This window comes from Capricornis sumatraensis, chromosome X (assembly GCF_032405125.1).
Source record: "Capricornis sumatraensis isolate serow.1 chromosome X, serow.2, whole genome shotgun sequence".
NCBI classification, from domain to species: domain Eukaryota; kingdom Metazoa; phylum Chordata; class Mammalia; order Artiodactyla; family Bovidae; genus Capricornis; species Capricornis sumatraensis.
The window spans coordinates 40,006,552-40,033,813 of record NC_091092.1 but is presented as its reverse complement, the minus strand read 5'-3'; the positions used below and the strand labels follow the sequence as shown (position 1 = coordinate 40,033,813).

The 27,262-nt window shown below is 38.1% G+C and overlaps 1 protein-coding gene across 1 annotated transcript in view; it reads left to right on the top strand.

Annotated features, from left to right (window-relative positions):
- Nucleotides 1–26,725, top strand: part of MBNL3 (muscleblind like splicing regulator 3) — a 65,695-nt gene extending 38,970 nt beyond the window's left edge. The window contains exons 3-9 of the mRNA XM_068962799.1: nucleotides 14,730–14,924; nucleotides 16,193–16,429; nucleotides 19,602–19,782; nucleotides 21,230–21,265; nucleotides 23,810–23,904; nucleotides 24,794–24,867; nucleotides 26,638–26,725. Of these exons, the coding sequence (XP_068818900.1) occupies nucleotides 14,730–14,924; nucleotides 16,193–16,429; nucleotides 19,602–19,782; nucleotides 21,230–21,265; nucleotides 23,810–23,904; nucleotides 24,794–24,850 (801 nt within the window). The 3' untranslated portion in view covers nucleotides 24,851–24,867; nucleotides 26,638–26,725. The remainder of the gene's footprint in view (nucleotides 1–14,729; nucleotides 14,925–16,192; nucleotides 16,430–19,601; nucleotides 19,783–21,229; nucleotides 21,266–23,809; nucleotides 23,905–24,793; nucleotides 24,868–26,637) is intronic.
- The last annotated feature ends 537 nt before the right edge of the window (nucleotides 26,726–27,262 follow it).

Here is a 27,262-nt window from a genome sequence, read left to right as displayed (position 1 = left end):
CTTTAGTAATACTTTATATGGTTGAACTCCTCCACACTCTGCCCTTAGCTTTCAAACACTAAAGTATTTTAGTTTGTTCTTGGTTTTGAAGGGATAGGGAAGAGAAAGTGTTCTAGATACTGAGAATAGTATAAATAAAGCCACAGAGAAATGAATATGCTTGGTGAGTCCAGAAAATGTGAGTAGATGGGGAGTAAAGCAAGAGCCTTTTACCCACCACTACCGCTCTTGGCCTCTTGTGGGATGTCCCATTTTCAGACTGAGCAAAGAATAGGAGCCAGATTTTATCACACACCTGAGCCCAGCATTTCCTATGCAGCTGGAGCCTATATTTTTTCAAAGGTCAAGGGACATCAATCAACTGCCCTGTTTCAGAGAATCAGAGAGCAAGGGCCTGGGGTAAAATAGGGGTAAAGACAGAAGGCAGACTCTTCATCTTCTGTTGAGCCTCCCGTCGAGTATCTCCATGCCAGGTCTCAACCCTTCATGCATTATTGATCAGGGAGTGACTTTTTTGGAGTCCAGTGAGAGATTCATTGAGTTTTTCAGCTTCTTATGCTTTCTAATTTGATTCTCCATGCTTTCTATAATAGAATACATTTCCCTTTTTTCTTCAATGAGGGTAATTTCAGGCTGCAGAATATGACTGTTATGACTCACAGGAGTACTATTTATTTTGCAGCATAGCACAAGACATGAGACATTACTTAGAAGACCCCAGGGAACAATTGGAAATTGCTTTTCTACCTTGTAGATTATTTAACAATAGCTGTTATGATGTGATAAACTGATGAAAGATTAATTTCTGCAGTTATTATGTGTACAAAAAGCTAACCTCGAGATGGTTGATATGATCCTCTTTTGTGGTCTAGAAAGCTGCCTTGTGGGCATGTTGTCATTGAGCTAGCGTGAGCAATTTTAAGTGACATTTACCAGTCTGACTTGAAAGAAATGTTCTTTATTATGGATCTTGATTTTACTATGAAAGTAACGTATAATTTTACTTCGTTTCTTTGGTACCTACTCTCCCTAAATAACTGTCTATCCCTTCTAACTGTACATCCCTCCTGCTCTGATCATCTGATTCTTTTCCCTAAAATATTCAAGCTAATGTTTAAATTTCCAGTCCTGTTGTTTGTCTGGCTGCATATTAAGACCCATTGGTGTCACTGCCTTGAACCTTATGTCTTCCCACAAACCACACTTTGATCTGTTTCTAGGATACCGGAAGAGCACATCTGCTTTTGGAAAATTGAGTACGGTTTGCTTATTACAAGCCCACAGATAAAGAGAATGACAACCTAGATGTAGCCAGAGAACAGATTCTGTTCAGTGTGACTGAACAATAAAAAAAAAAAAAAGCCACACCTAGTCAATTTGGGTGGAATGCTTGCTGTAGCAGGCAAGTTTGTTCATTGTATCTAACAGATCTGAATTGACATTTGTGAATAAAAAATTCCACCTCAGAAAGCTTTTGGTAGCTTTATTGAGGAAGTTTAGTAAGTGATACAAAGGGTGCGACGCCCTAGTATTTTTCAGTGCAGTTTAAGAGACAGAGCTGCTGATGTTCACAGCAAAAAAAAAAAAATTATACAATTAAGAACTCCCCTTGGCATAATTAAGAGACAAACAGCACTGGAGAAGAATTTTAGGGCAAGCAGACACACTGGGTTCCAACTTCTGAGCACAGATAATGTTCAGAGTTTCAGATCTTTTCATAACTTGGAATATTCATCACAGAAGGAAATTTCCAAGGAAGGATTCTCACTGCTAGATGTAATGTATGTATGTGTGTATGGTGGATATGATGTTATAGGCTATAAAAATATTTTTGACTCAGACATTTTGTATAATCTAGTAAATACCTTTCCTTTCTCTGTTTGAATGTGGTTGATTCACATGGAGGCAGTTCTTTACATGAAGGTAAACTTGACCCAGTTGAGTGTATGCACCTGATGATTTATGTAGAGGTTATTGTCTCAGCCATAGCAGTGTGCCAAGTCCTCTGGTCTGCTGTATGCTTTTCATGGCTTGCATTCCTGTGGCCAAGTCATAGTATTCCAAACCACAGAATCTATAAACACAGGACTTCAGCCTTTTTCTTTATCGCAGATAGAATCATCTGATGTTGTCTAGACCCTCCCCACCATTTTACATCATTTTTACAATTCTATTTACCACGTACATTTCTCAGAAACAAGCTTATGTGGAAAAAAAAAAAAGAAACAAGCTTATATGTCTATCTGACATTAATGTAGTAAGGAATAAAGGTGAGGTGACACTTCAGGACCAAATAGGGATAAGTAGGAAGTTCCAGTAGACAGGAGGAAGGGATATATACTAATTAATAATATCAGTATTTTTAGACTCCAGTGTTTCAAGGGTTTTTCTTTAATTAAATAGGAGCTCTAAGATATTATCTTACTCTGTGCACTTTTGGACTAGGACAGATTTAAATTAAAAGAAGTAAAACTGCAAAAGATTTATTTACTTTTTTAATTTTTGAAAATGATAAATCATTTCATAATTAAAGATGAAAGGATAATATCCTTTCCTCACCACGATACATTATACATTTTGCATAGTCACGTCAGTTATAGATTTTCTATTTCATGTAAACTATTGGCTGAAGTATTTATGTTATCTCCCTGTTTTCAGGGCTCTTCTGTTAAAAATTTTTTTTCTAGATTACCAGTCTCATGGTCAGTACAGAAGTTACACTGAATGTTAATGAAGATTCTTCAATGAGTTTCTCAGTTTACCTACTCATGAAATAATAAATGATGACATTTAATCTCTTTCATCTTAATGTAGTGACATTCTGTATTTTGTAAAGTGATTGTTGCAAAATGTTCAAGTCAGTAGATGACAGGCATTATGTAGTTATAAGATGAATATGCTCTTAATATATTTATGGCTGTTATGTGAATATCCACATTGCCTTGAGGTTAATCAGATCATATCACAGGAGTGTTTGAAGTGGTATCATGCTACGAGCCCCAAATTTTATCAAGATTTTACTAAGTTTTCTAAAAAATTAGAAAAGATTTTACTTTAAGATATAGCAACTGAGACCTAACATTATGTATTTGTTCTATAGATTGTTCCCAGGCTTTCCTTGAGGTTACCATAGGAAGGCTCTGGGCCCCTTATTTGCGTGGTCTCCTTCCACAGCCCTGGGAGGAGGCCTAGCAATGTGTTTATAAAATTTGCCAAAAATATTTGTATACTCTTTGTTCTTAAGGCTCCCCTTCTCTACCCAACAACCTAAACTGCAGGCCCCTCAGATCCTGGATTCATTCCTGATTGCAATTACTGGTCCAAGGTAGAGTAGTTATTCAGGTCCCTTCCTGAGGCTGTGTATGTCACACAGCTTAAAGCTCCTTTAACAGTAAAGCAAAAGAAATCACAACAGCAGGAGCTTTGCTGCCTTGCCCCAACTCAGTTTAATACACAAGGTGAAATCTTTTTTTTTTAAGTGAAACGAAAATGCTACACTTCTGCCACCAAACAGAGGGCATTTGTACATGCTATCTTTCACAGTGTGTACTTTCTTTGATACTAACCAATCTCAACACTCCCTTTATCCTCCCTCGTATATTCCCAGGGGATAAATTAAAATGTAATCGTCTCTCAGCCCATTTTGTGTCTTTCTCCTCTGGGGCCGGTTAGCTCAGTTGGTGAGAGCAGGGTGCTAATGAGACCATGTGGGCCTATTAGCTTTCCTGCTCACGGTCACAGTCTAAGCTCCAGCAGCTACCTCAGCATGGCTTGCCATTCATCGCCATCGAGATGAAGGCAGGAAGTTGAGAAGGTCTGTGAAACTCATTTTCCCTGGCGGAGGATAAAGAAAATCACAGCAGCAACAAGAAACAAACCCAATGCTTGGTAGCCTCACCTAGAGAGGATGATTTTTTTTTTTTTCTTATCACCATCCTCTTGCCTAGATCAACAAAGTTCAGTGGTTTGTCAGTGACAGGGCCATGAGGAGACCTAGTGTGAAAAAAACATAGCTGCCCTCCCCACCCAGTAATCTTTCTCCCCAATAATCCTAATCTGCCATAATAATCTTTATGTGCGTGCTAAATCACTTCAGTTGTGTCCGACTCTGTGACCCTATGGACCGTAGCCTGCCTGGCTCCTCTGTCCATGGGATTCTCCTAGCAAAAATACTGGAGTGGGTTGCCATTCTCTCCTCCAGGAATCTTCTCAAACCAGGGACTGAACCTGTGTGTCTTATGTCTCCTTCATTGGCAGGCAGATTATTTATCCCTAGGGCCACCTGGGAAGCCATAACAATCTTTATAGATGAACTAAATATTATTTGAAACCCTCCTTCACCTAGTCTCCTCTCTTCAGCCATTCTGTGAATATCACATTAGCAATTCACTTGTACCCTGGAACCACACTTTTTGTAATAAGTTGTATATTTCAGTCTGTATTATCACTAAACCATTTTTTTTGGAAACTCTTCATTGGATACCTTTTGATACTGATGACTTAGCCACTCCAGTTAAAAACTGCATGCATACATATGTGTGGGTGTGGATATATGCATGTATATGTGCACAATACCCCGTGGTTCTCATATTGTTCATGTACCATTTCACATCTGTATCAAAAGACAGTTTGGAGTGGTCTTCTGCTTAAAGTTTTCCCCACCAGGGAGCAAAAGAGATGGAATTCTCTGCCACTGATGGAATTCTCTACCACTGCTTTTGATCCCTGAGTGTTTGTTCTGTTTTTTATTTTGATTTTTCTAACTGGTAAACCTAAAAGTAATCAGTGGTTTAGGAATCCATTTTGACTCAATTCACTAAATATTTCTTGAGTGTCTACTCATGCCAGGCATTTAAAAGAGCAAGAAACAGATAAAAAGGTAAATTAGAAATAGTCTCTATCCCCTAGGAATATATGATCTAGCAATAGTAAGATGATGGATTAATTTTTTTGTGATCCCCTTAGTTTCTGACTTCTACCTGATCCTTTGTATTATTATAGCTTTGAGCTTTTTTTTTTCCTCTGTAGAGTGATTTTTTTTATATGAGTCATGAAAGGTTTTGTTTAATTTTGTGTTGTTTTGGTGGTAGTGGTGCTCTGTTAAACCGCTCATAATTATATACCCTTGCATCCATTTATCATGGATTTGCATTGAGATATCTCTAGTCTCCAGGCTTTCTGTGGCCTTTTTGCTTTTCTCAGCTCTTGGTATTTTCCCCTCCCCCCAAACCCTTTCTCTCATGCCTGTTGTTAAAATTAAGTAGTCATTGATTTTTAAAATACTTTTTCTTTCCTACTGCTATACTGAAGTTAATTGAATTGCTAATGTTATTATACAGTGATTTAGCAACAAATAATTTTTAGGGCAGTTCTTGTTCATGTCTCAGTAACAAAGTTAAAATCCACCCTCCCCTCCCCCCAACTAAGAAAAAAGTCATTTACCCTTTTACCAGACCCTTCGCTAGGAATCACCTGCTATTATGCTGTTGGTTATGATTCGTGGCCTGCTCTACAGCTTCTTACCACTTATAGGGAGATCCAAACCATAACTTGTTCCCTCTTGTTTGCTCGACTTTACACCTATTATACCCACAATAATCTATCAATCCTTCACCTACCTTCCTCCCTTCAATGCTTCCCCTTATTTGGAGACTTCCATGATTAATAAGGTCAGAAAAGCCAGGTTTAGTTGAGGATAACTATTCACTTTTGATTCTTGAATGTATTTTTCTTCACTCTCTTTTGAGCCACAGTGGCTTATTTATTAACAAGTATGATTAGTACATAAACACCACTATCAGCTTGCATCTGTTTATAAAGTTCATTCTCAATTACTGAGGGAGCAATCAACTAGTCTGGAGATTATGTGGGCCTCCGTTAGTGTCCCCATAACACCAGTCAAAGAGTGTGGAGATGACCAAGGAAAAACTAAAACAAAATGAGTCAGTTGTGCTCCTTGTGAACATCTAGTAAAGTCTGATGAAAATGAAAATGATACATTTCATTGTGCTTTGGGATCCAAGGATAGAAATCTGCACGGTGATGGTGAAAGGGGCTGCTTTTTATACTCTATAAATGCTTGTAAATGAGTGACAAGATATTATGAGCGCTAAAAGTTAAGAGTGCTATATTTCTGGCATTAAAATCAAGTCAACAAATTGTTACCAAATGTTTACCATCCTATAAAAGAAAATGTTTAGTTGTCCACCTTTAGACAGGAGCTTAGAGGGAAGGCCTCAATTATGATGTTCACTTCAGGCCAGGATTAGCCTAAGTGAGTTAAGTATCTTGGATTCATCCAACAATAATTGTGACTGACACTGGATATTATTCAAGTTACTATAAAGAGATCTAGGCTGTTATTAGGTTTTATTTCTTTATACTACCTTGAGGAATAACTCATTTTAAGTAATAAATCAATGTTCCTAAGATGTCTGTGTAAACTAGAGATATTTATTTGAGGCATCGGTTTTCACTGAATTGTATTATTATTCAAAGGTGCTTCAGAATCCTTTAAGATCAAAATGCGGTGGCTCCTAAAATTTTTCCTTTACAGGATTCCATCTATCTCCCCATTCTTAGTCATCAAGTAGTTATTATTCTATAAATAAATAGTTAAGAATGTGAATTTTAGTAACTATGTAAAAAAACATTTTAGTGAACACTATTTTTTTTTCAACCGAGCAATGTTTTATTTTGGTGGAGTTTCTTTGTTCTCTCTCTTTTTTTTAATATAAATTTATTTATTTTAATTGGAGGTTAATTAGTTTACAATATTGTATTGGTTTTGCCATACATCAACATGAATCCACCAGTATTTGTTTCTAAAGTCTAACTTCTTCAATTTGTGTAATCTTGCTACAAGTATGAAATTCACATCCATAGATTTTTATATAATTATCGCTTTACTTCAGAAATTGAATGCTTTATATTTTTGAATCCTGTAGAATGAGGGTGAGCAAAATTTTCTCTAAATGACTAACAAATAGGTCAGCCTTTGTGGGACAAGAGACAAGATTTGAGGATATTACATAGGTTTTTCTGTAACAAGAAAAAACAGATATCCATGCTTTTCGTTATGTCGGTCTACGAGTGAGCAGAGTGGAATTTATTTATGGAAACTGAGACGTGAATTGCATATAGTTTTCATGTGTTATGAGATATTACAATATAGAAAATAACAAATGCTAGAGAGGATGTGAGACAAGAGAACCCTCCTGTACTCTTGGTGGGGTTGTAAATTGGTGCAGCCACTACGGAGAATGGTATGGAGGTGCCTCAGAAATCTAAAAAATAGAGAGTTGCCATATGATCTATCACAGGCTTCCCAGGTGGGTCAGATGGTAAAGAATCTGCCTGCCAGTGCAGGAGATGCGGGTTCAAACCTTGGGTCTGGAAGATCTCCTGGAGCAGGAATGGCAACCCACTCCAGTGTTCTTGCCTGGGAAATCCCATGCCCACAGGAACCTGGCAGACTACAGTCCATGGGGTCAAAAAAGATTTGGACATGACTTAGTGACTAAGCAACAACAATAGCATAGATCTATCAATACCATCCCTAAGCATAGATCCAGATAAAACTTTGAAAAGATACATGCACCCTATGTTCATATCAGTGCTATTTTATAATACCCCATATATATATATAAGCTAATTATATATATATATTAGAATATATATATAATGTAATATCAGCCATAAAAAGGAATGAACTTTTCAATGCCATTTACAGCAAATAGATGGACCGAAAGATTATCATACTAAGTAAAGGAAGTCAGAAAGACAAATACCATATGATATCATTTATGTGTGGAATGTAAGACGTGACGCAAATGAACTTATCTGTGAAACAGAGACAGACTCACAGACACAGAACAGACTGGTGGTTGCCAGGAGGATGGGTGAGGGGGTTGCACTGAAAGTTTGGGACTAGCATATGCGAGCTATTATTATTATAACTAGAGTAGATAAACAATAAGGTCCTGCTGTATAGCACAGGGTACTATAGTCAATATCCTGTGATAAACCAAAATGGGAAATAATATTTAAAAGTATTTGCATGTAATATATAAAACTGAACCACTTTGCTGTACACCAGAAACTAATGCAATATTGTATATCAACTACAAATAAAAATAGAGAAACCACTTGTACCATTCTGGCCATACAAAAACAGGGCAGGCTGGATTTGGTTCAGGGGCTATGGTTTGCCAGCTATTACCCTGGAACACAAGCTCTTGAACAGTAAGTACTCCATAACCCAGGGGTGAGTTTCATGAGGTCCTTGAACTTCTTGAGATCACAATTTGTACCTATATGAATTTTTCCATGGGCAGGGTCCACAGCTCTCATCAGACTCTCAGAGAAGTTCGGGACTTGAAAAAGATTAGATGCCACTGTTCTAGAGACAGTTCGCTAAATTTCAGAATGCATTTCCTAAGGCCCTGATAGTTCCTAGGTACTTGGGGCTTCCCAGGTGGCGCTAGTGGTAAAGAACCCACCTGTCAATGCAGGAGACATAAGAGACACCGGTTTGATCCTTGGGTCGGGAAGATCCCCTAGAGGAGGGCGTGGCAACCCACTCCAGTATTCTTGCCTGGAGAATCCCATGGACAGAGGAGCCTGGCAGGCTAAGTCCGTAGGGTCACAAAGAGTCAGACATGATTAAAGTGACTAGCAAACACACATGCAAGTAACCAGTACCTTGTGAGAATTCCTAACCTAGCAGCTAATACTTCAAGACACATTGAGGATAAATAATTTTCTAGGTGATCTTTTTATTCATTCTTGTTGGTTTTATAAGATTCAAGAAAGATGAAAATCCATACCCTTTGTTCTAAGAGAAAAGCTTTCTCATATTTTCAAATATTTAGTAAATGATTTGTAGGCTTGAGTGAATATCTGAAACATATTTAAGTGCCTGGTCAATTTGGGCTGTATATAGAAATCAGATTCAACCTGTTGGGTACCTTTTTCTTTAAAATTAAGACTACCCCGCAGATTGGTTCATGTTTAGCTCAACTTACATCAAGGGCTGCAAGACAGGTACAGGAAGGATTAAATTTGCTTATTAAAATTGAATGTGTGAACTTGCAGCTGCCTGATAACAGGTGGCTGTTAAATAAAGCTAAGCCCTTGAATGTTCAAATTCATGAAAATGGAATACTTACCCTGGGGCAGAGGTGGTGGTGAAAAACAGAAATGTCCATTTGAAAATAAATAAGAAACTCAGGAGTTCCAGCTGTGCCCAAGGGTTGAGAATTTAAAAAAAAAAAAAAGACCTACTTCTTCTCAATAAACAGCATTATAGAATCAAGTTTATACCAAAGAGGAAATGATTGTAAAATCTACAACGCTAACTTTAAAATGTAAATATGATACAGTATAAACTGACAAACCCTAAACTTTTTCAGCAGCCGCTTGCACTATTTATATAGACTGTCAATTAATTTACAGCTTGTTTTCATGAGTTGGAACATATAACAAACCTAAGAAGGTTAAAATATATTCCAGGTTAACCGGTAAATTTTCCTCCAGAAAGCAAGGAAAAAAATACAGAAGTTCAGAGCTATTATAATAGGAAGCATTGCTACATGTTCACTATTACTAAATATTATTAATTGATTAGTATTTATTAGTGACTAATAATTCTGTAATCTAGAAAATTCACTCATCTGCCAGTTTTCCTTTTAATTCAATAGCTTTATAAAATATAACAATGGCTCTTCTTGGTTCTGTGATTTTACCATTTGAGATTTTTGCTAATTTTGAGACACCCTGAATCATCAAATTGATAAAGTCTGTCTTCAGTTCAGTCGCTCAGTCAAGTCCTACTCATTGTGACCCCATAAATCACAGCACGCCAGGCCTCCCTGTCCATCACCAACTCCTGGAGTCCACCCAAACCCATGTGCATCAAGTCGGTGATGCCATCCAGCCATCTCATCCTCTGTCATCCCCTTCTCCTCCTGCCCCCAATCCCTCCCACCATCAGAGTCTTTTCCAATGAGTCAACTCTTCACATGAGGTGGCCAAAGTACTAGAGTTTCAGCTTCAGCATCATTCCCTCCAACAAAATCCCAGGGCTGATCTCCTTCAGAATGGACTGGTTGGATCTCCTTGCAGTCCAAGGGACTCTCAAGAGTCTTCTCCAACACCACAGTTCAAAAGCATCAGTGCTTCGGCACTCAGCCTTCTTCACAGTCCAACTCTCACATCCATACATGACCACTGGAAAAACCATAGCCTTGACTAGACGGACCTTTGTTGGCAAAGTAATGTCTCTGCTTTTGAATGTGCTATCTAGGTTGGTCATAACTTTCCTTCCAAGGAGTAAGCGTCTTTTAATTTCATGGCTGCAGTCACCATCTGCAGTGATTTTGGAGCCCCCAAAAAATAAAGTCTGACACTGTTTCCACTGTTTCTCCATCTATTTCCCATGAAGTGATGGGACCGGACGCCATGGTCTTAGTTTTCTGAATGTTGAGCTTTAAGCCAACTTTTTCACTCTCCTCTTTCACTTTCATCAAGAAGCTTTTTAGTTCCTCTTCACTGTCTGCCATAAGGGTGGTGTCATCTGCATATCTGAGGTTATTGATATTTCTCCCAGAAATCTTGATTCCAGCTTGTGTTTCTTCCAGCCCAGTGTTTCTCATGATGTACTCTGCATATAAGTTAAATAAGCAGGGTGACGATATACAGCCTTGACGTACTCCTTTTCCTATTTGGAACCAGCCTGTTGTTCCATGTCCAGTTCTAACTTTTGCTTCCTGACCTGCATACAGGTTTCTCAAGAGGCAGGTCAGGTGGTCTGGTATGCCCATCTCTTTCAGAATTTTCCACAGTTTATCGTGATCCACACAGTCAAAGGCTTTGGATAGTCAATAAAGCAGAAATAGATGTTTTTCTGGAACTCTCTTGCTTTTCCCATGATCCAGCGGATGTTGGCAATTTCATCTCTGGTTCCTCTGCCTTTTCTAAAACCAGCTTGAACATCTGGAAGTTCATGGTTCACTTATTGCTGAAGCCTGGCTTGGAGAATTTAGAGCATTACTTTACTAGCGTGTCAGATGAGTGCAGTTGTGCGGTAGTTTGAGCATTCTTTGGCATTGCCTTTCTTTGGGATTGGAATGAAAACTGATCTTTTCCAGTCCTGTGGCCCCTGCTGAGTTTTCCAAATTTGCTGGCATATTGAGTGCAGCACTTTCACAGCATCATCTTTCAGGATTTGAAATAGCTCAACTGGAATTCCATCACCTCCACTAGCTTTGTTTGTAGTGATGCTTTCTAAGGCCCACTTGACTTCACATTCTAGGATGTCTGGCTCTAGGTGAGTGATCACACCCTCGTGATTATCTGAGTCATGAAGATGTTTTTTGTATAGTTCTTCTGTGTATTCTTGCCACCTCTTTTTCATATCTTCTGCTTCTGTTAGGTCCATATGATTTCTGTCCTTTATCGAGCCCATTTTTACATGAAATGTTCCCTTGATATCTCTAATTTTCTTGAAGAGATCTCTAGTCTTTCCCATTCTGTTTTTTTCCTCTATTTCTTTGCCTTGATCGCTGAAGAAGGCTTTCTTATCTCTCCTTGCTATTCTTTGGAACTCTGCATTCAAATGCTTATATCTTTCCTTTTTTTCTTTGCTTTTCCCTTCTCTTCTTTTCACAGCTATTTGTAAGGCCTCCCCAGACAGCCATTTTGCTTTTTTGCATTTCTTTTCCATGGGGATGGTCTTGATACCTGTCTCCTGTACAGTGTTACAAACCTCTGTCCATAGTTCATCAGGCACTCTGTCTATCAGATCTAGTCCCTTAAATCTATTTCTCACTTCCACTGTATAATCATAAGGGATTTGATTTAGGTCATACCTGAATTGTCTAGGGGTTTTCCCTACTTTCTTCATTTTAAGTCTGAATTTGGCAATAAGGAGCTCATGATCTGAGCCACAGTCAGCTCCTGGTCTTGTTTTTGCTGACTGTATAGAGTTTCTCCATCTTTGGCTGCAAAGAATATAATCAATCTGATTTCGGTGTTGACCATCTGGTGATGTCCATGTGTAGTGTCTTCTCCTGTGTTGCTATGACCAGTGCATTTTCTTGGCAAAACGCGATTAGCCTTTGCCCTGCTTCATTCTGTACTTCAAGGCCAAATTTGCCTGATACTCCAGGTGTTTCTTGACTTCCTACCTTTGCATTCCAGTCCCCTGTAATGAAAAGGACATCTTTTTTGGATGTTAGTTCTAAAAGGTCTTGTAGGTCTTCATAGAACTGTTCAATATCAGCTTCTTCAGTGTTACTGGTTGGGGTATAGACTTGGATTACTGTGATATTGAATGGTTTGCCTTGGAAACAGACAGATTATTCTGTCGTTTTTGAGATTGCATCCAAGTACTGCATTTTCAACTCTTTTGTTGACTATGACAGCTACGCCATTTCTTCTAAGGGATTCCTGCCCACAGTAGTAGATATAATGGTTATCTGAGTTAAATTCCCCCATTCCAGTCCATTTTAGTTCGCTGATTCCTAGAATGTCGACATTCACTCTTGCCATCTCCTGTTAGACCACTTCCAATTTGCTTTGATTCATGGACCTGACATTACAGGTTCCTATGTAATATTGCTCTTTACAGCATCAGACCTTGCTTCTATCACCAGTCACATCCACAATTGGGTATTGTTTTTGCTTTGGCTTCATCCCTTCATTCTTTCTGGAGTTATTTCTCCACTGATTTCCAGTAGCATATTGGGCACCTACCAACCTGGGGAGTTCCTCTTTCAGTATCCTGTCATTTGGTGTCACCCCTTTCCTCTTAAAAGTCTTGGCCACCATGCCTTCTCTACTTACTGTGATGAGTCTTACCAGTTTGGAAGCAGGTGGGACATGCTCTTTCTGTTGTTCCTAATTTGCTAGTTAGCTAATGATAAATTCGCCTATGGAGAAGGATATAACAACCCACTCTAGTATTTTTGCCTGGAAAATCCCATGGACAGAGGAGCCTGGTGGACTACAGTCCATGGGGTCGCAAAGAGTTGGACACAGCTTAGCAACTAAACAAACAAAACTCGTCGAAGTCTTCCCCAGTGGCCCAGTGGTAAAGAATCCGCCTGCAATGCAGGAGACACAGGAACTGCAGGTTCAATCTCTGGGTGGGGAAGATCCCCTGGAGTAGGAAATGGCAACCCACTCCAATATTCTTGCCTGGAAAAACTCCATAGACAAGAGGGGCCTGGCAGGGCTACAGTCCATGTGATTACAAAAGAGTTGGACACAGCTTAGTGACTAAACAACAAGCTCACCTTCAGGTAGAGTGCTAATGGGGAAACCCTTCCTTCCAAGGTGAATGTGGTTTATTACACGGGTTTCATGGAGAAGGCTGTGCTGGTGAAAATTTCAACTCCAACTAGAGGGTGGCAGCATGAATATAGATTGTCCCTCACTTCATACTCTACAGAGTCCTACTCTACCTCCATTTAGAACTGTTCCTATTATTGTGATCTAGCACAAGATGTGGGCAGAGCTCGACAGTACAACAGATTTTTTTTTTTAGTGAAAGAAATTAAAAAGAAAGCAAGAATACATGGTATTAGTCATACATGAGACATCACCAGTTGTACCGCAGTGCACCTACCTTATAAAGTCACTATTAGAAATATACTACATTTAACCAGGATTTTGTTATTCATTATTAAAATGTTTACATATATTTTAAAATTATGTCATTGATTTTATCAGTCATTCACTATGTATATTGGGTGCTGTAGGGGAGGCAAGAGAACTATCAAAGAAATTATGACCATATTGAGAAGAAAAGATGCTCCCATGTGGAACAAACTGGAAAACAGCACAGTAAAGTGATAAATTTATATTTCATAACAGATAATAAAGACAATATATATATCACACTCTTTGAGATCAGGACTATTAAAAAATTTAAAAACCCAGTAATGTCCTTTTGCATTTCCAAGACTTTTACCAGTTATACTCTAGTGTATGTACCTTATAATCCTATTATCTCTCCCTGCCTAATAGGAATGCTATTTAGGATATTTAGTACCCTCTTTTAAACTGCATATCAACTGGTCCCTTAGATAAAGACAAGGCTAGTCAAGTCAGATTCGTTTGTAAAATAAGGCCTCTTGAAAAAAAAATGACCATACACATCTCCTTTTAGGTAGACAGCAAGAAGTTGTTAAAGCTCTCACCTTTTAAAATTTACTCCTTTCTTCCTCCCTCTTTGCCTGTCTTCATAATTGATAGTGGGCCAGGCAGAAAAGCAAGTGTTCGGTAGGGCAGGTAGGAACCACGGTAGGACCAGAAGCTTTGGAGCAAAGCAGTACTGCCAGGAAGAGAAAGGAGGATGGTGAAATGAATGGGGCCTTCAGATTGCCCACATATATGATATCGATGGTGACAAGGTTTTTAGGTCAAAGTGGAAGTGCTAGGGAAAACATGTTTGGAACAGACTCCATCAGTGCGATTTGATTTACCTAACTCTTAACTGTTAAAATTACGTGGCTTGGTTTATCAGCTTACCAGTAAGTTTGTTACTCAAAGAGATTTGTGCGTTTAAAAGGAACTCTTATATGGGAATTAATATGAGACTAAAATCAGAAGATACAGTGGTAAATTTTGATATGGCTTACGCTTTTTGAAAGACTGCTTCTTAGTGTAATAATAGGAATAATCTATTGACCTCTAACACCTTTTTTCCTCTTTTAAACATACAGAATTCTTTTCCTGTGAATCCTGCAATTGCAGCTAATCCTGCCATGGCTTACAATCCTTACTTACCTCCTCATCCTGGGATGGGCCTGGTCCCCGCCGAACTGGTACAAAACGCACCTGTTCTGATTTCTGGAAACCCACCTCTTCCACTGCCGGGGGCTGTTGGTCCAAAACCGATACGTTCCGATAAACTGGAGGTATTTGTGTAGAAATCTATGAATACTCATAAGGGTAGATACTAACCTTATGCATAAACATTTCCAGAACCTGGTGTCTTGAATGCTTTAAATAAGTATATCTGGGTTTTAAGCTGCTGGAATATAACCTCAAAGAAGTATTAGACATTTTACTGCTGTAACTTTACCCTGTTATGAAGTGCACGGTTGTACAGTAGGTCAAACAAAGTCTTAGTTTGCACGGCTGCTGACTGTGTGTCTGCTCTGCTATGGCACAGAAAGTCCGGTGGGCATGCTCCAGCTTTACAGTCTGGAATTACAGTCTGTATTCACTGGTGGATCTCTACTTGCTAGAATAATCAAACTGAAAATAAAAGACCCATTAACTATCTATGAATGCAGAATGTAAATGAGTCTCATAGAGTCTAAACCTGTTTCTCCATATTAAGAATGATGTACTAGATCAGAAATATCCTTATACCTAAGAAAAGGAAACTAAAAGAAAATTGTAAACAGCTTTTTGATTGATGGAAATCCTTCAAACTATGTCCTTTTTCATAAGGTGAAATAAATAACTAGTCAGTTTCTTACAAAGTCAGCTCCATTGGCAACTCCTCAAATGCTTGGCCATGTATCGGACTGGAATCTGTGCATGTCCTTTAGTCATGGTTCACAAGTCTGCTTGTAAAAAGCACATTGTTGTGTGATAAAGACATATCTTGGCCCTTAACAAAATCCCCTCCTGCAAATATAGCTAATTACACTTTAGGCTGTGTATCAAGTGGAGGATTAAAACTGGTTTTCAATAATTGGTTGTTGTTGGTTAGTTGCTAAGTCATATCTAACTCTTTTGTGACCCCGTACACTGTAGCCCACCAGGCTCCTCTGTCCATGGGATTTTCCAGGCAAGAATACTAGAGTGGGCTGCCCTTTCCTACTCCAGGGGATCTTTCCAACCCAGGGATCAAGCCTGCGTCTCCTGTATTGGCAGGTGATTCTTTATTGCTGAGCCACCAGGGAAGCCTAGTTTTCAAGAATACTTTCATTTCAATGTAAGGAAAGCTGACAAACTTCCTTTGGGGACAATGGATTGTTATCTTTCTTGGAAGAGAAATTTTGTTTATGTTTATGTCTCATAGTGACTATGGCTTGACATTATCCTTCAACTTTTGAAACTTTTCCTAAATAGATGACAAAAGAATGTGTACTGTTGCTCTTATATGCACTGGCAAAATAAATAAAAATTAATAACCTTCCAAGCGTCAATGTGATTTTTTTTTTTCTTTGAGGTTTGCCGTGAATTTCAGCGAGGTAATTGTACCCGTGGTGAGAATGATTGCCGCTATGCTCACCCTACTGATGTGTCCATGATTGAGGCAAGTGATAATACTGTGACCATCTGCATGGATTACATCAAAGGTCGATGCTCCCGGGAGAAATGCAAGTATTTTCATCCTCCTGCGCACTTGCAAGCCAAACTCAAAGCAGCTTATTACCAGATGAACCATTCAGCTGCCACTGCAATGGTAAGAACAGGCCAGGACTTGTCAACTCTCTGTTGGGGGATAAATGATTCATATATGCCTCAATTGGTCTAATACCCTGGAATCACAATCTTGGATAACCATGAGTAGACCTTAAAATGAATCTCCCAGGATATAAACTGGAAAGGGGAGAACCTATTTATTCTAATTCACTAAAAGTTTCTAATGGTAATTATTTAAAAGCTTTCCTAATGATTCTTACTGTGCTTTTTCTCCCATTTTTTAAGAAAGAGTAAAGTATACAACTTAAACAGGAAATTATTTTTGAGTGATTTTTGCAGCCTAACTAACCTTAATATCCTGTGAGCCACCTAGATGGGCACTTGGCTGGTACTATCCTTAGTAACTTTCAAAAACAGAGGACTTGGAGGATGAGTTGGTAATTAAGTTCTAATTTCCCACAGGTTGATGATTTCAAGGCAGCAGCCAGGCAAGGCTTGGGGGTGGGGGGCAGATTTCTATATGGTTGGGAGAAGAGGCCTGACTGTTGAGTTGCCATAGTAAGTAAATTTTGGAGAAAAGTTAGTTCTACTTAACTATGTAAGATAGGAGGTAGAAAAAATACTTGCATAACATTATGGTGTGATAGGCTGAAAAATAGGAATTATGATTACTTAGGTTTGTCATAGTTGTCAATTATTTTGATAGGCTGTAAGCTAGCCATTTCTTTTACATCCTGAGCCTTTCCTCTTATAATAGGGTATAACCCAAATAAGGCACAACATTCTGAGGAAACCTCATTTTTCCTAGCTGTGGGAAAAAAATCCCCTCTATGACCCTGAAGCCCATGACAGAGATCTTTCCTTTTCATAAGAGAGAGACATTTATTTTCAGGCATCCCTATTTATTGAGAAGGTTTTCCTCATACTAAGTTAAAATCTATCTCATGTTAACTGGAACATACACTTAATTTTATTACCAAAAAATGTCTATCCCTATTTCATAGGAACCTGATTCTCATGTCTTTTCTCTAAGCCAAATACCCAAATTTCTCCAAACTTTTCTCACAGATGACAGCTTTGAGGCCACAGCACCAATGTTGGACTTGTTCCTCTTTCTCAGTAACCCTGCTCTCTCAGAACTAAACCAACTATTTTGTGAAAGAGCTGAGTACCAACATAGAACACACTTATTTTCTCCCTTGATCTGGACAGCAGAATCTGTGAATGAATGTTAAAAAAAAAAAATACTTCATCACATTTTTTGTCTTAAATTCTTTTGAATGTGGGAATTTTTAGCTATGAAAATAGGAAGGTATCCAGAATATCAATGCAGAATTTAAGCCTCCAATTGTTAGTTATTTCTGTTGGTGGCATAGAGAGGAAATACAGTTTACCCCCTAAAAATAAAGGTTCTCTCATATGCATGGGATGTGCGAGAAATGGCTGTGCTTTGGTAAACCTGTCCCATGCTCAGTCATGGGGCTTTCATATGTATGTGCCTATTTCTGATGATTTTGGTGGGTTTGGTAGATATATGTCAGTCCGAAATTTCCATGTAGAGAGTTAAATATACTATATAATAGGCCTTCAACTGGTATTTTTGAACATCAATATAAAATGCCTTTCTGAGTCATCAGAGCAGAGTCTTAAAGGTTAAAGTTGCATTTACCCATAGGAATTTGTGTGAGATAAGATTAAACAAAGGAGGCTGCATGAAGAAGTTTAAACTTTCTGTATTGTAAGGATTCACAGTTGAAATGCTTTTTGAAAGGGAGATTTTTTTTTTACCCTGTTCTTGTTCATGGTCAGGTTGAAATCACTAAAAGCAACTTGTATGCATATAAAAGACTTGAAGAGGCGCTATAAACTTCCCAAATAAAAATAGAGATACTGTTAGGCCTTCTTTATCCACAGGAATAAGGAGGTCATGGCATGCCCTCTTTGGCATATGGAAGGCTAGGTACTCAGCATAAATGTGCCCATCTACTTAAGAATTTGGAGCATCCCCAGTTGTCACCAGGACATGTTTTTAAAGTACTCTGCAGTTAGTAGAGGGGAAAATGTCAGGTCCAATTTCTCCAGTGAATCTGATCCAGGGACAAGTTTGACTGAATATTATAAGCACAGTAGGATTGTAAAGAATTGTAGACATGAAAGGAAGATTTTAACACAGAGTAAAACTACTCTTACCTTAAATTCAACCTTATAAGATCTTAACAAAGCAAACGGTACATACCAAAATGCACAGTGGGTCTCTATAAATAAATGAGAATTGCATACATTTTGCTAACTATGGTTTCTAGGTGAGGTGGATGGTGCAGGCGATTCATGCATTTGCTTTTTCCTTACACATTAGTTGGGAAATATACAGTTATAGGATTTGGACCCGAAATCCTTGTATAAATTGAATTTGGGATTTTGGAGCTACAGAATCAGACTCAGATCTACTGACATCTGTTTTTTTTTCACCTGTATGCCATTTATCTCCTTGATTTAGATCAGAATTTTAACTGGCAAAAATCCCTTTCCTGTTAATAAATTGCTTCTGCTAATCTCATTTTAATAGGTGAATAGAGGAGCATCCCTTAGATGTTAGTTTTCTTTATTTTTAATTTTTATTTATTTTTGGTTGCACAGGGTCTTTGTTGCTGCATGCGGGCTTTCTCTAGTTGTGGTGCACAGACTTATTGCGGTGGCTTCTGTCGTGGCAGAGCACAGGTTCTAGGGTGCCCAGGCTTCAGTAATTGCAGTTCCTGGGCTCTAAAGCACAGGCTTTGTAGTTGTGATGCTTGGGTTTGTTGCTCCACAGCATGTTGGATCAGGGATCAGAACTGTGTCTCTTGCATTGGCAGGCAGATTCTCCACCACTGAGACACCTGAGAAGCCTTCAGTGTTAATTTTAAATGATTATTTGCTGTCAACAGCATCCTGTCACATCTTGCCCACCTGATGAAGTCCTTTTCAACTTCACTCATTTGCTTAAATTAGTGAAGCTGAAAAACTTCTTTCCCCCCTGGTATGTTCATTTTCTATTTTAGGCTGAGTATGTACTCATATAGTGAACGACTTCATCTCTTTAGTTGGTTACCTTGCTCAATGGTGACCCTTGCAAAGGGTTCCCAGGCCAGACTTTATTTAACTGCTGCTTGCTTGGTCTGAGTACATATTTTACTTTCCTTGGTACTACTTATTAATCTGTCCTTCCCTCACAGGGCCTACAGCCTGGTACACTTCAACTGATACCAAAGAGATCGGCACTTGAAAAGGTCAATTGTGCCCCCCCAGTCTTTAATCCCAATGTGTTCCACTGCCAACAGGCTCTGCCTAACATGCCGATGCCGATGCCGATGCCGATGCCGCAGCCGCAGCCGCAGCCACAGTTTATTCCTACAGGTGAGAATGGGGCTGGGCCCTGTAAGTTGAGTGGTGTTGTGAATGAATACAGTTTATACCAGCTTTCAAAGAACTTTTATGTGAGGATGGTCAATGGGTATTTTGATTAGAAATAAAACAACGCAGTTATGCTCAGTCTGTTTGTATACAGAGCAAACTGTTTTCCTGTGATTCCTGAAAATTAATGGTTTTGAAATTAAACTAGGAAACGCTGTCAGCATTTTTCTTTTGAGCATTTCTTAATTTTTGCTTTTCATGTTTGATTCACTTGTTTCAGTCTTAAACTAATTCTTCGACTCTTAGGTATCACTCTCAAAGGCAATGGTCTGCTCTCAAAAAAAGTTTCTGAGCTTCAGCGTTGCAAAAATAGGTAGTCTATATGTCTTTGATATGCCAAAGATAGTTATAAAAAAACTACCTTTAAATTTAGATTACAGAATAATACAGTATATATATATATACACACAATATATATATACAGTATAATACAGTGTATTTATATAATACAATATAAAACAGGAAGTTTTAGCCTCTGCTCTTAAATCAGTTAATATAAAATATATGGAAGTTTATCACATTTTCCTAATACTTTGCAGTGTATTTTATTACCTCCTATATTCAACTATATTTACTAGTATAACAGTTTTGTACAGAATTGAAAAGAAAAATTTAAGCGATAGTCTTTTAAAATAAACATCATATAATAGTATTATATGCCTGGATTTAAAGAAACCCATTGATTCACTGATATATTAATCAGTTAATTAATTTTGAAAGAAGCCATAAAAATCTTAACTTCTGTCCAGTTACTAACCATAATAGTTCTTCATGGTACCATTTAAAAACACAATTTTTAGACTTTTTTGAGCTGGATTTGGCTAATTTAAAAATCTAGATTTATAAGCAAAACTGTCAGAAGAATCCCTTTCCCCTTAATTTATGGCGAAATAAAACCTTGTCAGGTTGAGAGAGCCCCCCTTGATGAAAATCCTGTTTGCCATATGTTCACAGTAAAGTCCTTGATCACTAGGTGGGGAGGGCATGATAGTAGATTAGTGCCCTAAGTAGAACTTGCTGGCACCAGCTGCCAGATCTTTGTGCATATTTTGAAAATGATATATGCAATAAATTAAAACTCTCCCTTTCATAATAAAAATCACTTAGGATGTATTAGTCCAAAATAAATATATAACTAATTTAAGTTGAGCTAATGCCTTTAAAGAAAAAAAAATCAACGTTCATTTTTACACCTAAGAATCCAAGAATTACTCTGGGTTTGGGGTCTTAAGCTGTAATTGTGAGCATGGGAGATTACTGGATATGCATGTGCTGGTTCATTAATATTGCTAGGAATATCATTCTAGTTAAAAATTATTTCTATCAGTAAAGCTTTAATAATGAAATATCTCTTTTCTTTACTTTTCACGCTTTTCTGCATGGTGTCCAGGGCCAATACTGTGCATGGCACCCGCTTCAAGTGTTGGTAGGTTTTGTACAAAAATTCTCAACTTTTTCTAATCTGAAAAGAAAAATGTTTTTTATTGTGACTATGAAAGAAACAAGCAACTGGATGATATAGCTGAACATTTTCTGAGTATTTAGGTTTTAATATGGTGCTGTCTGTTACATGTTTTTGTGAAATCACAGCAGTCCTACACTCTCAAGTTCCAGTTCATTGCTGCTGTGGTTGAATACTGACCTTGCGATTTCTGTATTTTCACACTAAAAATTGTAGCTAAAATATCTTGAAACATTTCCTTATCTAGCCAGAATGGGCAGTTTTATTGTTAGGTTTACATCTGTTACTAAGAAATTGTGAAATATTTAAAATACTTCAAATGTATAATTTGTAAAGTACAACAAAACGATTCCTCCCAAAAAAAGTTACCCGAAAGATCAAAATCATTCAATATTTAGATGTTGCAAAAAAAAGCAAAACTAGAGCCTTCTGTAGTGTTTTGTAATGCTTTCTGTAGTGTTCTAGGATGAAGTGCCATCTGCACAGAAACCAGGCACCACAGAATCATTTCAAAATGACTGTTTGGGGGTATGTGATTTTTAATAACCAGTAACACACAGAACCTTTCATTAGCCACCCATCCAATATGGTAGCCATCTCAAAACCATTCTGTGCGTGTATGTGTGCTAAGTCACTTCAGTCATGTCCGACTCTGTGGCCCCGTAGACTGTAGCCCACCAGGCTCCTCTGTCCATGGGAATTCTCCAGGCAAAAATACTGGAGTGGGTTCCTTTTATCCTTTTTGAGAGTTTGCAACGGCTTGACCTCCATCTCATTGGTCAGCCAAAGTTGATGCAGAGTCCAAAAGGGACTAAGGGGTTTATCAAGATAAACCAAAAACCTCACAATGACAGCCACATAGTAATAGCACTCACTGACAGGTGAGGCCACTGTTATTAGTGATGCCCTGTCAGAATTAAAAACATCTCCACTGATACTAACAGAAGCATTATATGCATATGATTAGAACAGACTCTTGCAAGTTCATGAAATGTGTCTCCATCTACCCATTTTGTGGCTCTGCTCCCTTGTCCTTTCACCTGAGAGCTCTGTGTAGGAATGCAAACTGCACGCTCCGCTGGTACTGGCCCCTGTGCGGTTGCTGTGCTCCTAAAGGGGAAACAAGAGTGTTTTTAGAACTCACATGTGTTGCAATAAGGGATGGACTTCCCTGATGGCTCAGATGGTAAAGAATCTCCCTGCAATGCAGGAGACCCGGCTTCAGTCCCTGGGTTGGGAAGATCCCCTGGAGGAGGGTATGACTACCCACTCCAGTATTCTTGCCTAGAGAATTCCCATGGACAGAGGAGCCTGGCAGGCTCCAGTCCATGGGATCACAAAGAGTCAGACGTAACTGAACGACTAACACTTTCACTTCACTTTTCGCAATAAGGGGTGTGGATAGGTAGTGGATAACTAAAGATAGATGGGCATGAGCAATTATTGCAGAGTTTCTGTTAATCACCACTTGGGGTGCATTTGTGGTTTCTATGACATTGCATATGTTGATTTTCCTCTCTCTAGGCCATTCACTTTCTCTGTCGACTTTCAGAAAATCTGAATTCAATCGATGTAGATGCAAAGTATTACATATGCCTGCTTGCCATTCACACATTAATTCCTTGGTTGGCTTTCCAAAATGAGTTAGAAAAAAGAAGAACATCCAAGAAGCTTTGAAAATAACATAGAAACTAGAAAAGGCAAAGAGAAATCCGCCTGAAAAAAGTTGTTACTGCTGCTAGTCACTGTCGTTGTAGCATTTGCAGTGAAGGCAAGATTTCATTGGATATTTACTATGAAGTTCCCCTTGGAAACTTTGGCTATTTGTGAAACAATAAATAAGCAGCCTGAGTAGTTTCATAAGTAGCCCAAGTTTCCAAGGGGTTTGCCACAGATGTGCTTAAAACCTGCACACATAGTCCACTGTATTCTTTTTATATGCTCTCTACCATATACCCACCAAACTAGAATCTTTTTGTATGCAGATCAGGTAAGTATGTGTATATATAAAACTGCCCCTCTGCACCTACAAATCTAGTGATAGCACTCATGTCTGTCATGAGTTAATGAACCCAAATATACCAATTTACAGTTCCATACGCCCATTGTGAATACACAACCAAGTTACTTTTCTGCTTGACTAGCTATTCAAGAGATAGCCTTGGTAAAAACAGATTTGTCCTAGGCACCCGTTGTAACCCCTTCTGAAAGTTGGGCCCTTGAAGTCAACTACAGTGTGATTCTGCTCAAAAACTAACTATTGGTAAATGTTGAGAATGATTCCATTTTCCTTAATGGTAACTATAATTGGCTTTCCCCTTTTCTCTTTTTTAATTTTCCCCCTTCCGTGCTGTGTTGCTTTGCACTGACTGTGATTGCATGTTGCACCCTGGTGTATCCATCATGATGATGTCACATGGCTTGGAATGCTGCCACGCCCCATTCCATCGTTTGTATCACGGTTGCTCCACCCTCTCGTGCGTTGCTTCCATGATTTCCTGCTGAAAGTGCCCATGATGCACAGTGCTGCACCTACCACTATGTCTGCAGCACCACCACCTGCTACCAGCATTCCCTTCGTTGCAACAGCTCCAGGCAATCAGGTTTGGCCATTTATTTCCCCTGTTTGGACCTAGCTAACTACAGTGTGTTGATAAGGCACAGTGTATGCTTTGGGGGTTGGTGAGAGAGATTAGTCTTTCTTAAGCCATTCTTAGACTTAGAATTTTTCTTCTGTATATTCTGGACAGATGTTCCTGCTTTGCTACTCATCCTGAGATGAATTAGCAGCATAGGCTCTTTTAATTGGTTACAGGTGTTACTCTTAATAGATTATATATACAGTTGTTGCTACTACACCAATCCTCAAATACTAATTTTTTTTTAATGTTTCCTCATTGGTTGAGAACAGAATTTACTTTACTACCATTTCTAGTTATTGCATTTGAACTTTTGCTTAGTATTACCATCACCTTTGTCTTCACGTCTACTGGAAAGAAAGATAACACATTTCTTTCCAAGGCACAGATATGCTTATCATGACCCAGTGATTACATCAGAAATTCCTTCTTGTACAATAGATGTGTTTGTGATGTTTTAATTTTCATTTGCTTGAGGTTTTTACAAGCAGAGTCACAATGCAAATTATGAATTTGGGGGAAGTCTTGAAATTGAAAGGAGATACTTAAAATAATTATTGTGTAATATGATGGGCATTTCACCTTATTAAAATGGTAACCACGCTTTAAGTCTACTGCTGTTTTAAGTACAAATTTGATAACCCTAAGGACACAGAGCATTAATTCATTGGGGAAACAAACCACATTCTAACCTTTGGTTTGCAACATTAACTATTACTGGATATGGTTAATATGTCTAGATTTTTCTATGAAATTGATTATGGTTTTTGATTACCATGTCCAAGCAGTGAACAAAATAAATGGAATTCTCTCAAGAAACTGTTTTAATCTAAAATCTTTTTTACTACTATAGATACCCCCATTATCAATAGATGAACTGAATAACAGCATGTTTGTTACACAGATGTAGAAGTTCCCAGTAGAACAGTAAGTTTCTTTAAGTATTAATGTAATATTTGTAGGTTATATCTTTTATCTACACAGTTGCATTTGCTAAAGAGTTTGGTAAATATTTTCATTAATAGACATTGCTTATAATTTTAGAGCTCAATTTAAGCATTCTAAATTTTCCACCTCGAATTGTGGAGAGCAAGTATGCGATTTTTTAATATGAAAATGACAGCTGGTATTGTATTTTCCCAATGAGCTTATAAATTCCCAAATGTTTTCCCATTATTAAAGGGGTATGATGGGTTAGCCAAAGACACAGATTGCTTCTGAATTTTAATCTTTTAACATTTTTCTAGCTTTGTTTTTTTTTAATTGAAATAAAGCTAGGTAATTTTGTCACAATTTGATTAAAAATGATTATCTTAAGGGTAGTAAGCAATATGCTTCTCCTAAAACATTAAAGAGTGCTTTCACATTCTGCCACTTTGTGTTGCTTCCCATGTAAGTCTAGCAGATTTGCTCCAGCTTTTTCAGTGACTTAATTTAATAATTTAATCATTATTTTCATTCAAAGCATGACACCTTTTTTTGTGATTTTTGTTGCTGTTTTCAGAGTTTCCCCCCTTCACCTTTGATTTCCTATGCCTGGTCCAGAGCCTGTAATAGCAACACACTTAAACTGAGCAGTCCTTCACTTGGAACGTGTGACTTTGGAAGTCACTTAAGACTCTGAGGCATCATAATTGATTATAGGGAGTTACTAAAAAAAAAAAAATACACTGGTTCTGAATTGCATCCATTAGTCAGTGAAAGCTTGAAGTTTTCAACATGGGAGTGTCTGACTTGGTTGAAGGAGGCAACAGTGTCATTCTCTTGATGGACTCGTTCCCCAGACGCTAACTAGCATTTGTTTCTTGCTGAGGACATGCAGGCCCAGAACACTAATGGTTCTGGACAGAGCATATAGACAACTGTACATTAGACAAACAGGTCCCCTTAATCATAAAGAATGTTCTAAAAAGACATCTTTGCATATACAGAATAACTGAAGTAGCTGTATATTGTAGTCATTTTCAGAGGTATCGTTTGTTATAGTGGCAACTTGGGAATAGCACCAAACGTGAGAATAATAGGTTTTATGAACATTTGCCTGATTTTCATGGACTGCTTCACATCAAGGTAAACAAAAGTGGTCAAATATAGTTAAGTTTCCAACAGAACATGTTTGGGAATAGTGATTCCTTTTTGCCTGATTGCATGAGAAAAGTTAGATTTGGCACACCATAATCATTGCAACATGTAACAGATGTTGATCATTCTTCCAGAATGCAAAAATGAAATCTTGTAAAATACTATGTACCCAGAATTCACACTTAGGCCATTCCTGTGTAGGTCCAAAACATTCAGATAAAAAAAAATGTTTGTTTAATACTTGGCATATTTCAAAATGGAATCAAATATATTTTCTCAATATATGCTTGTTGGAGGAAGTGAATGGATGGGTGGATGTTCACCAAAAAGTTTTGGCATTGTGCAGATAATACCTTAAACAGTTGAGTGCTTCTCTGATAACTTAAGGGCAACTGTCTACCTTGGCATTCAGCGAGAACCACGGACTGTCATGGTATGTGACTCCTTAGTAAACATTCCCAACAGTTCAGTTTTCACAGATGTAGACTATGAAATTCAGGATGGGGGATATCTTGCCATATGGTTCACACACAGAACTAGAACAAAAACCAAATATCCTGACTCCTACCTCCATAACCATCCAATATTTCTCACTCTTTTTTTTTTCCATTTCAGTTGAAATTCTGAACAACAGAGTTACAGATTACCAGAATCTCTCCGTGAGGACCTCCACATGGCCTTTCTATATTCATTCACGTATGTCCTCTTCTACCAACACAACAATAAGCGTGGTGCAGTCAATATATTAAAACAAACATGCCAACCAACAAATTCAAAGAAAAAATAAGGCATTAAACAAAGGAGATGTTAAAACACAAATGGAAAATGAATAACTACCATCTGTCTATCTTATTTGAATTATTATGTAAAGCAGCATAACGGTTTATAATTGATCACATGTTTCTCTGTGATTTCCCAGTAACTGTTATGCTGACTGAATCTCTGCAGTGGACTGTTGGCTTATTGTGCATTCTTGGTGGATAAATGTTCCTCTGTTTTGAAGTGTTAACCTTACCAGTTTGTTTACACAGTAGTCTATTGGGCTGATTCAGAATGTAACACATATATCCAGTACCATTTTCCTCATTATTGTATCATATTGGATTGTTGTGTGTTGTGTTAGGTTTTAACTTAGCATATAGTATTTTGCTGTAATGTGTGATGTTTGATTTTAACTAAAATGTTATCAATGGGAAACAGAAACACATGTGCTTGAAAAACATGACAGGTTAATATTGAT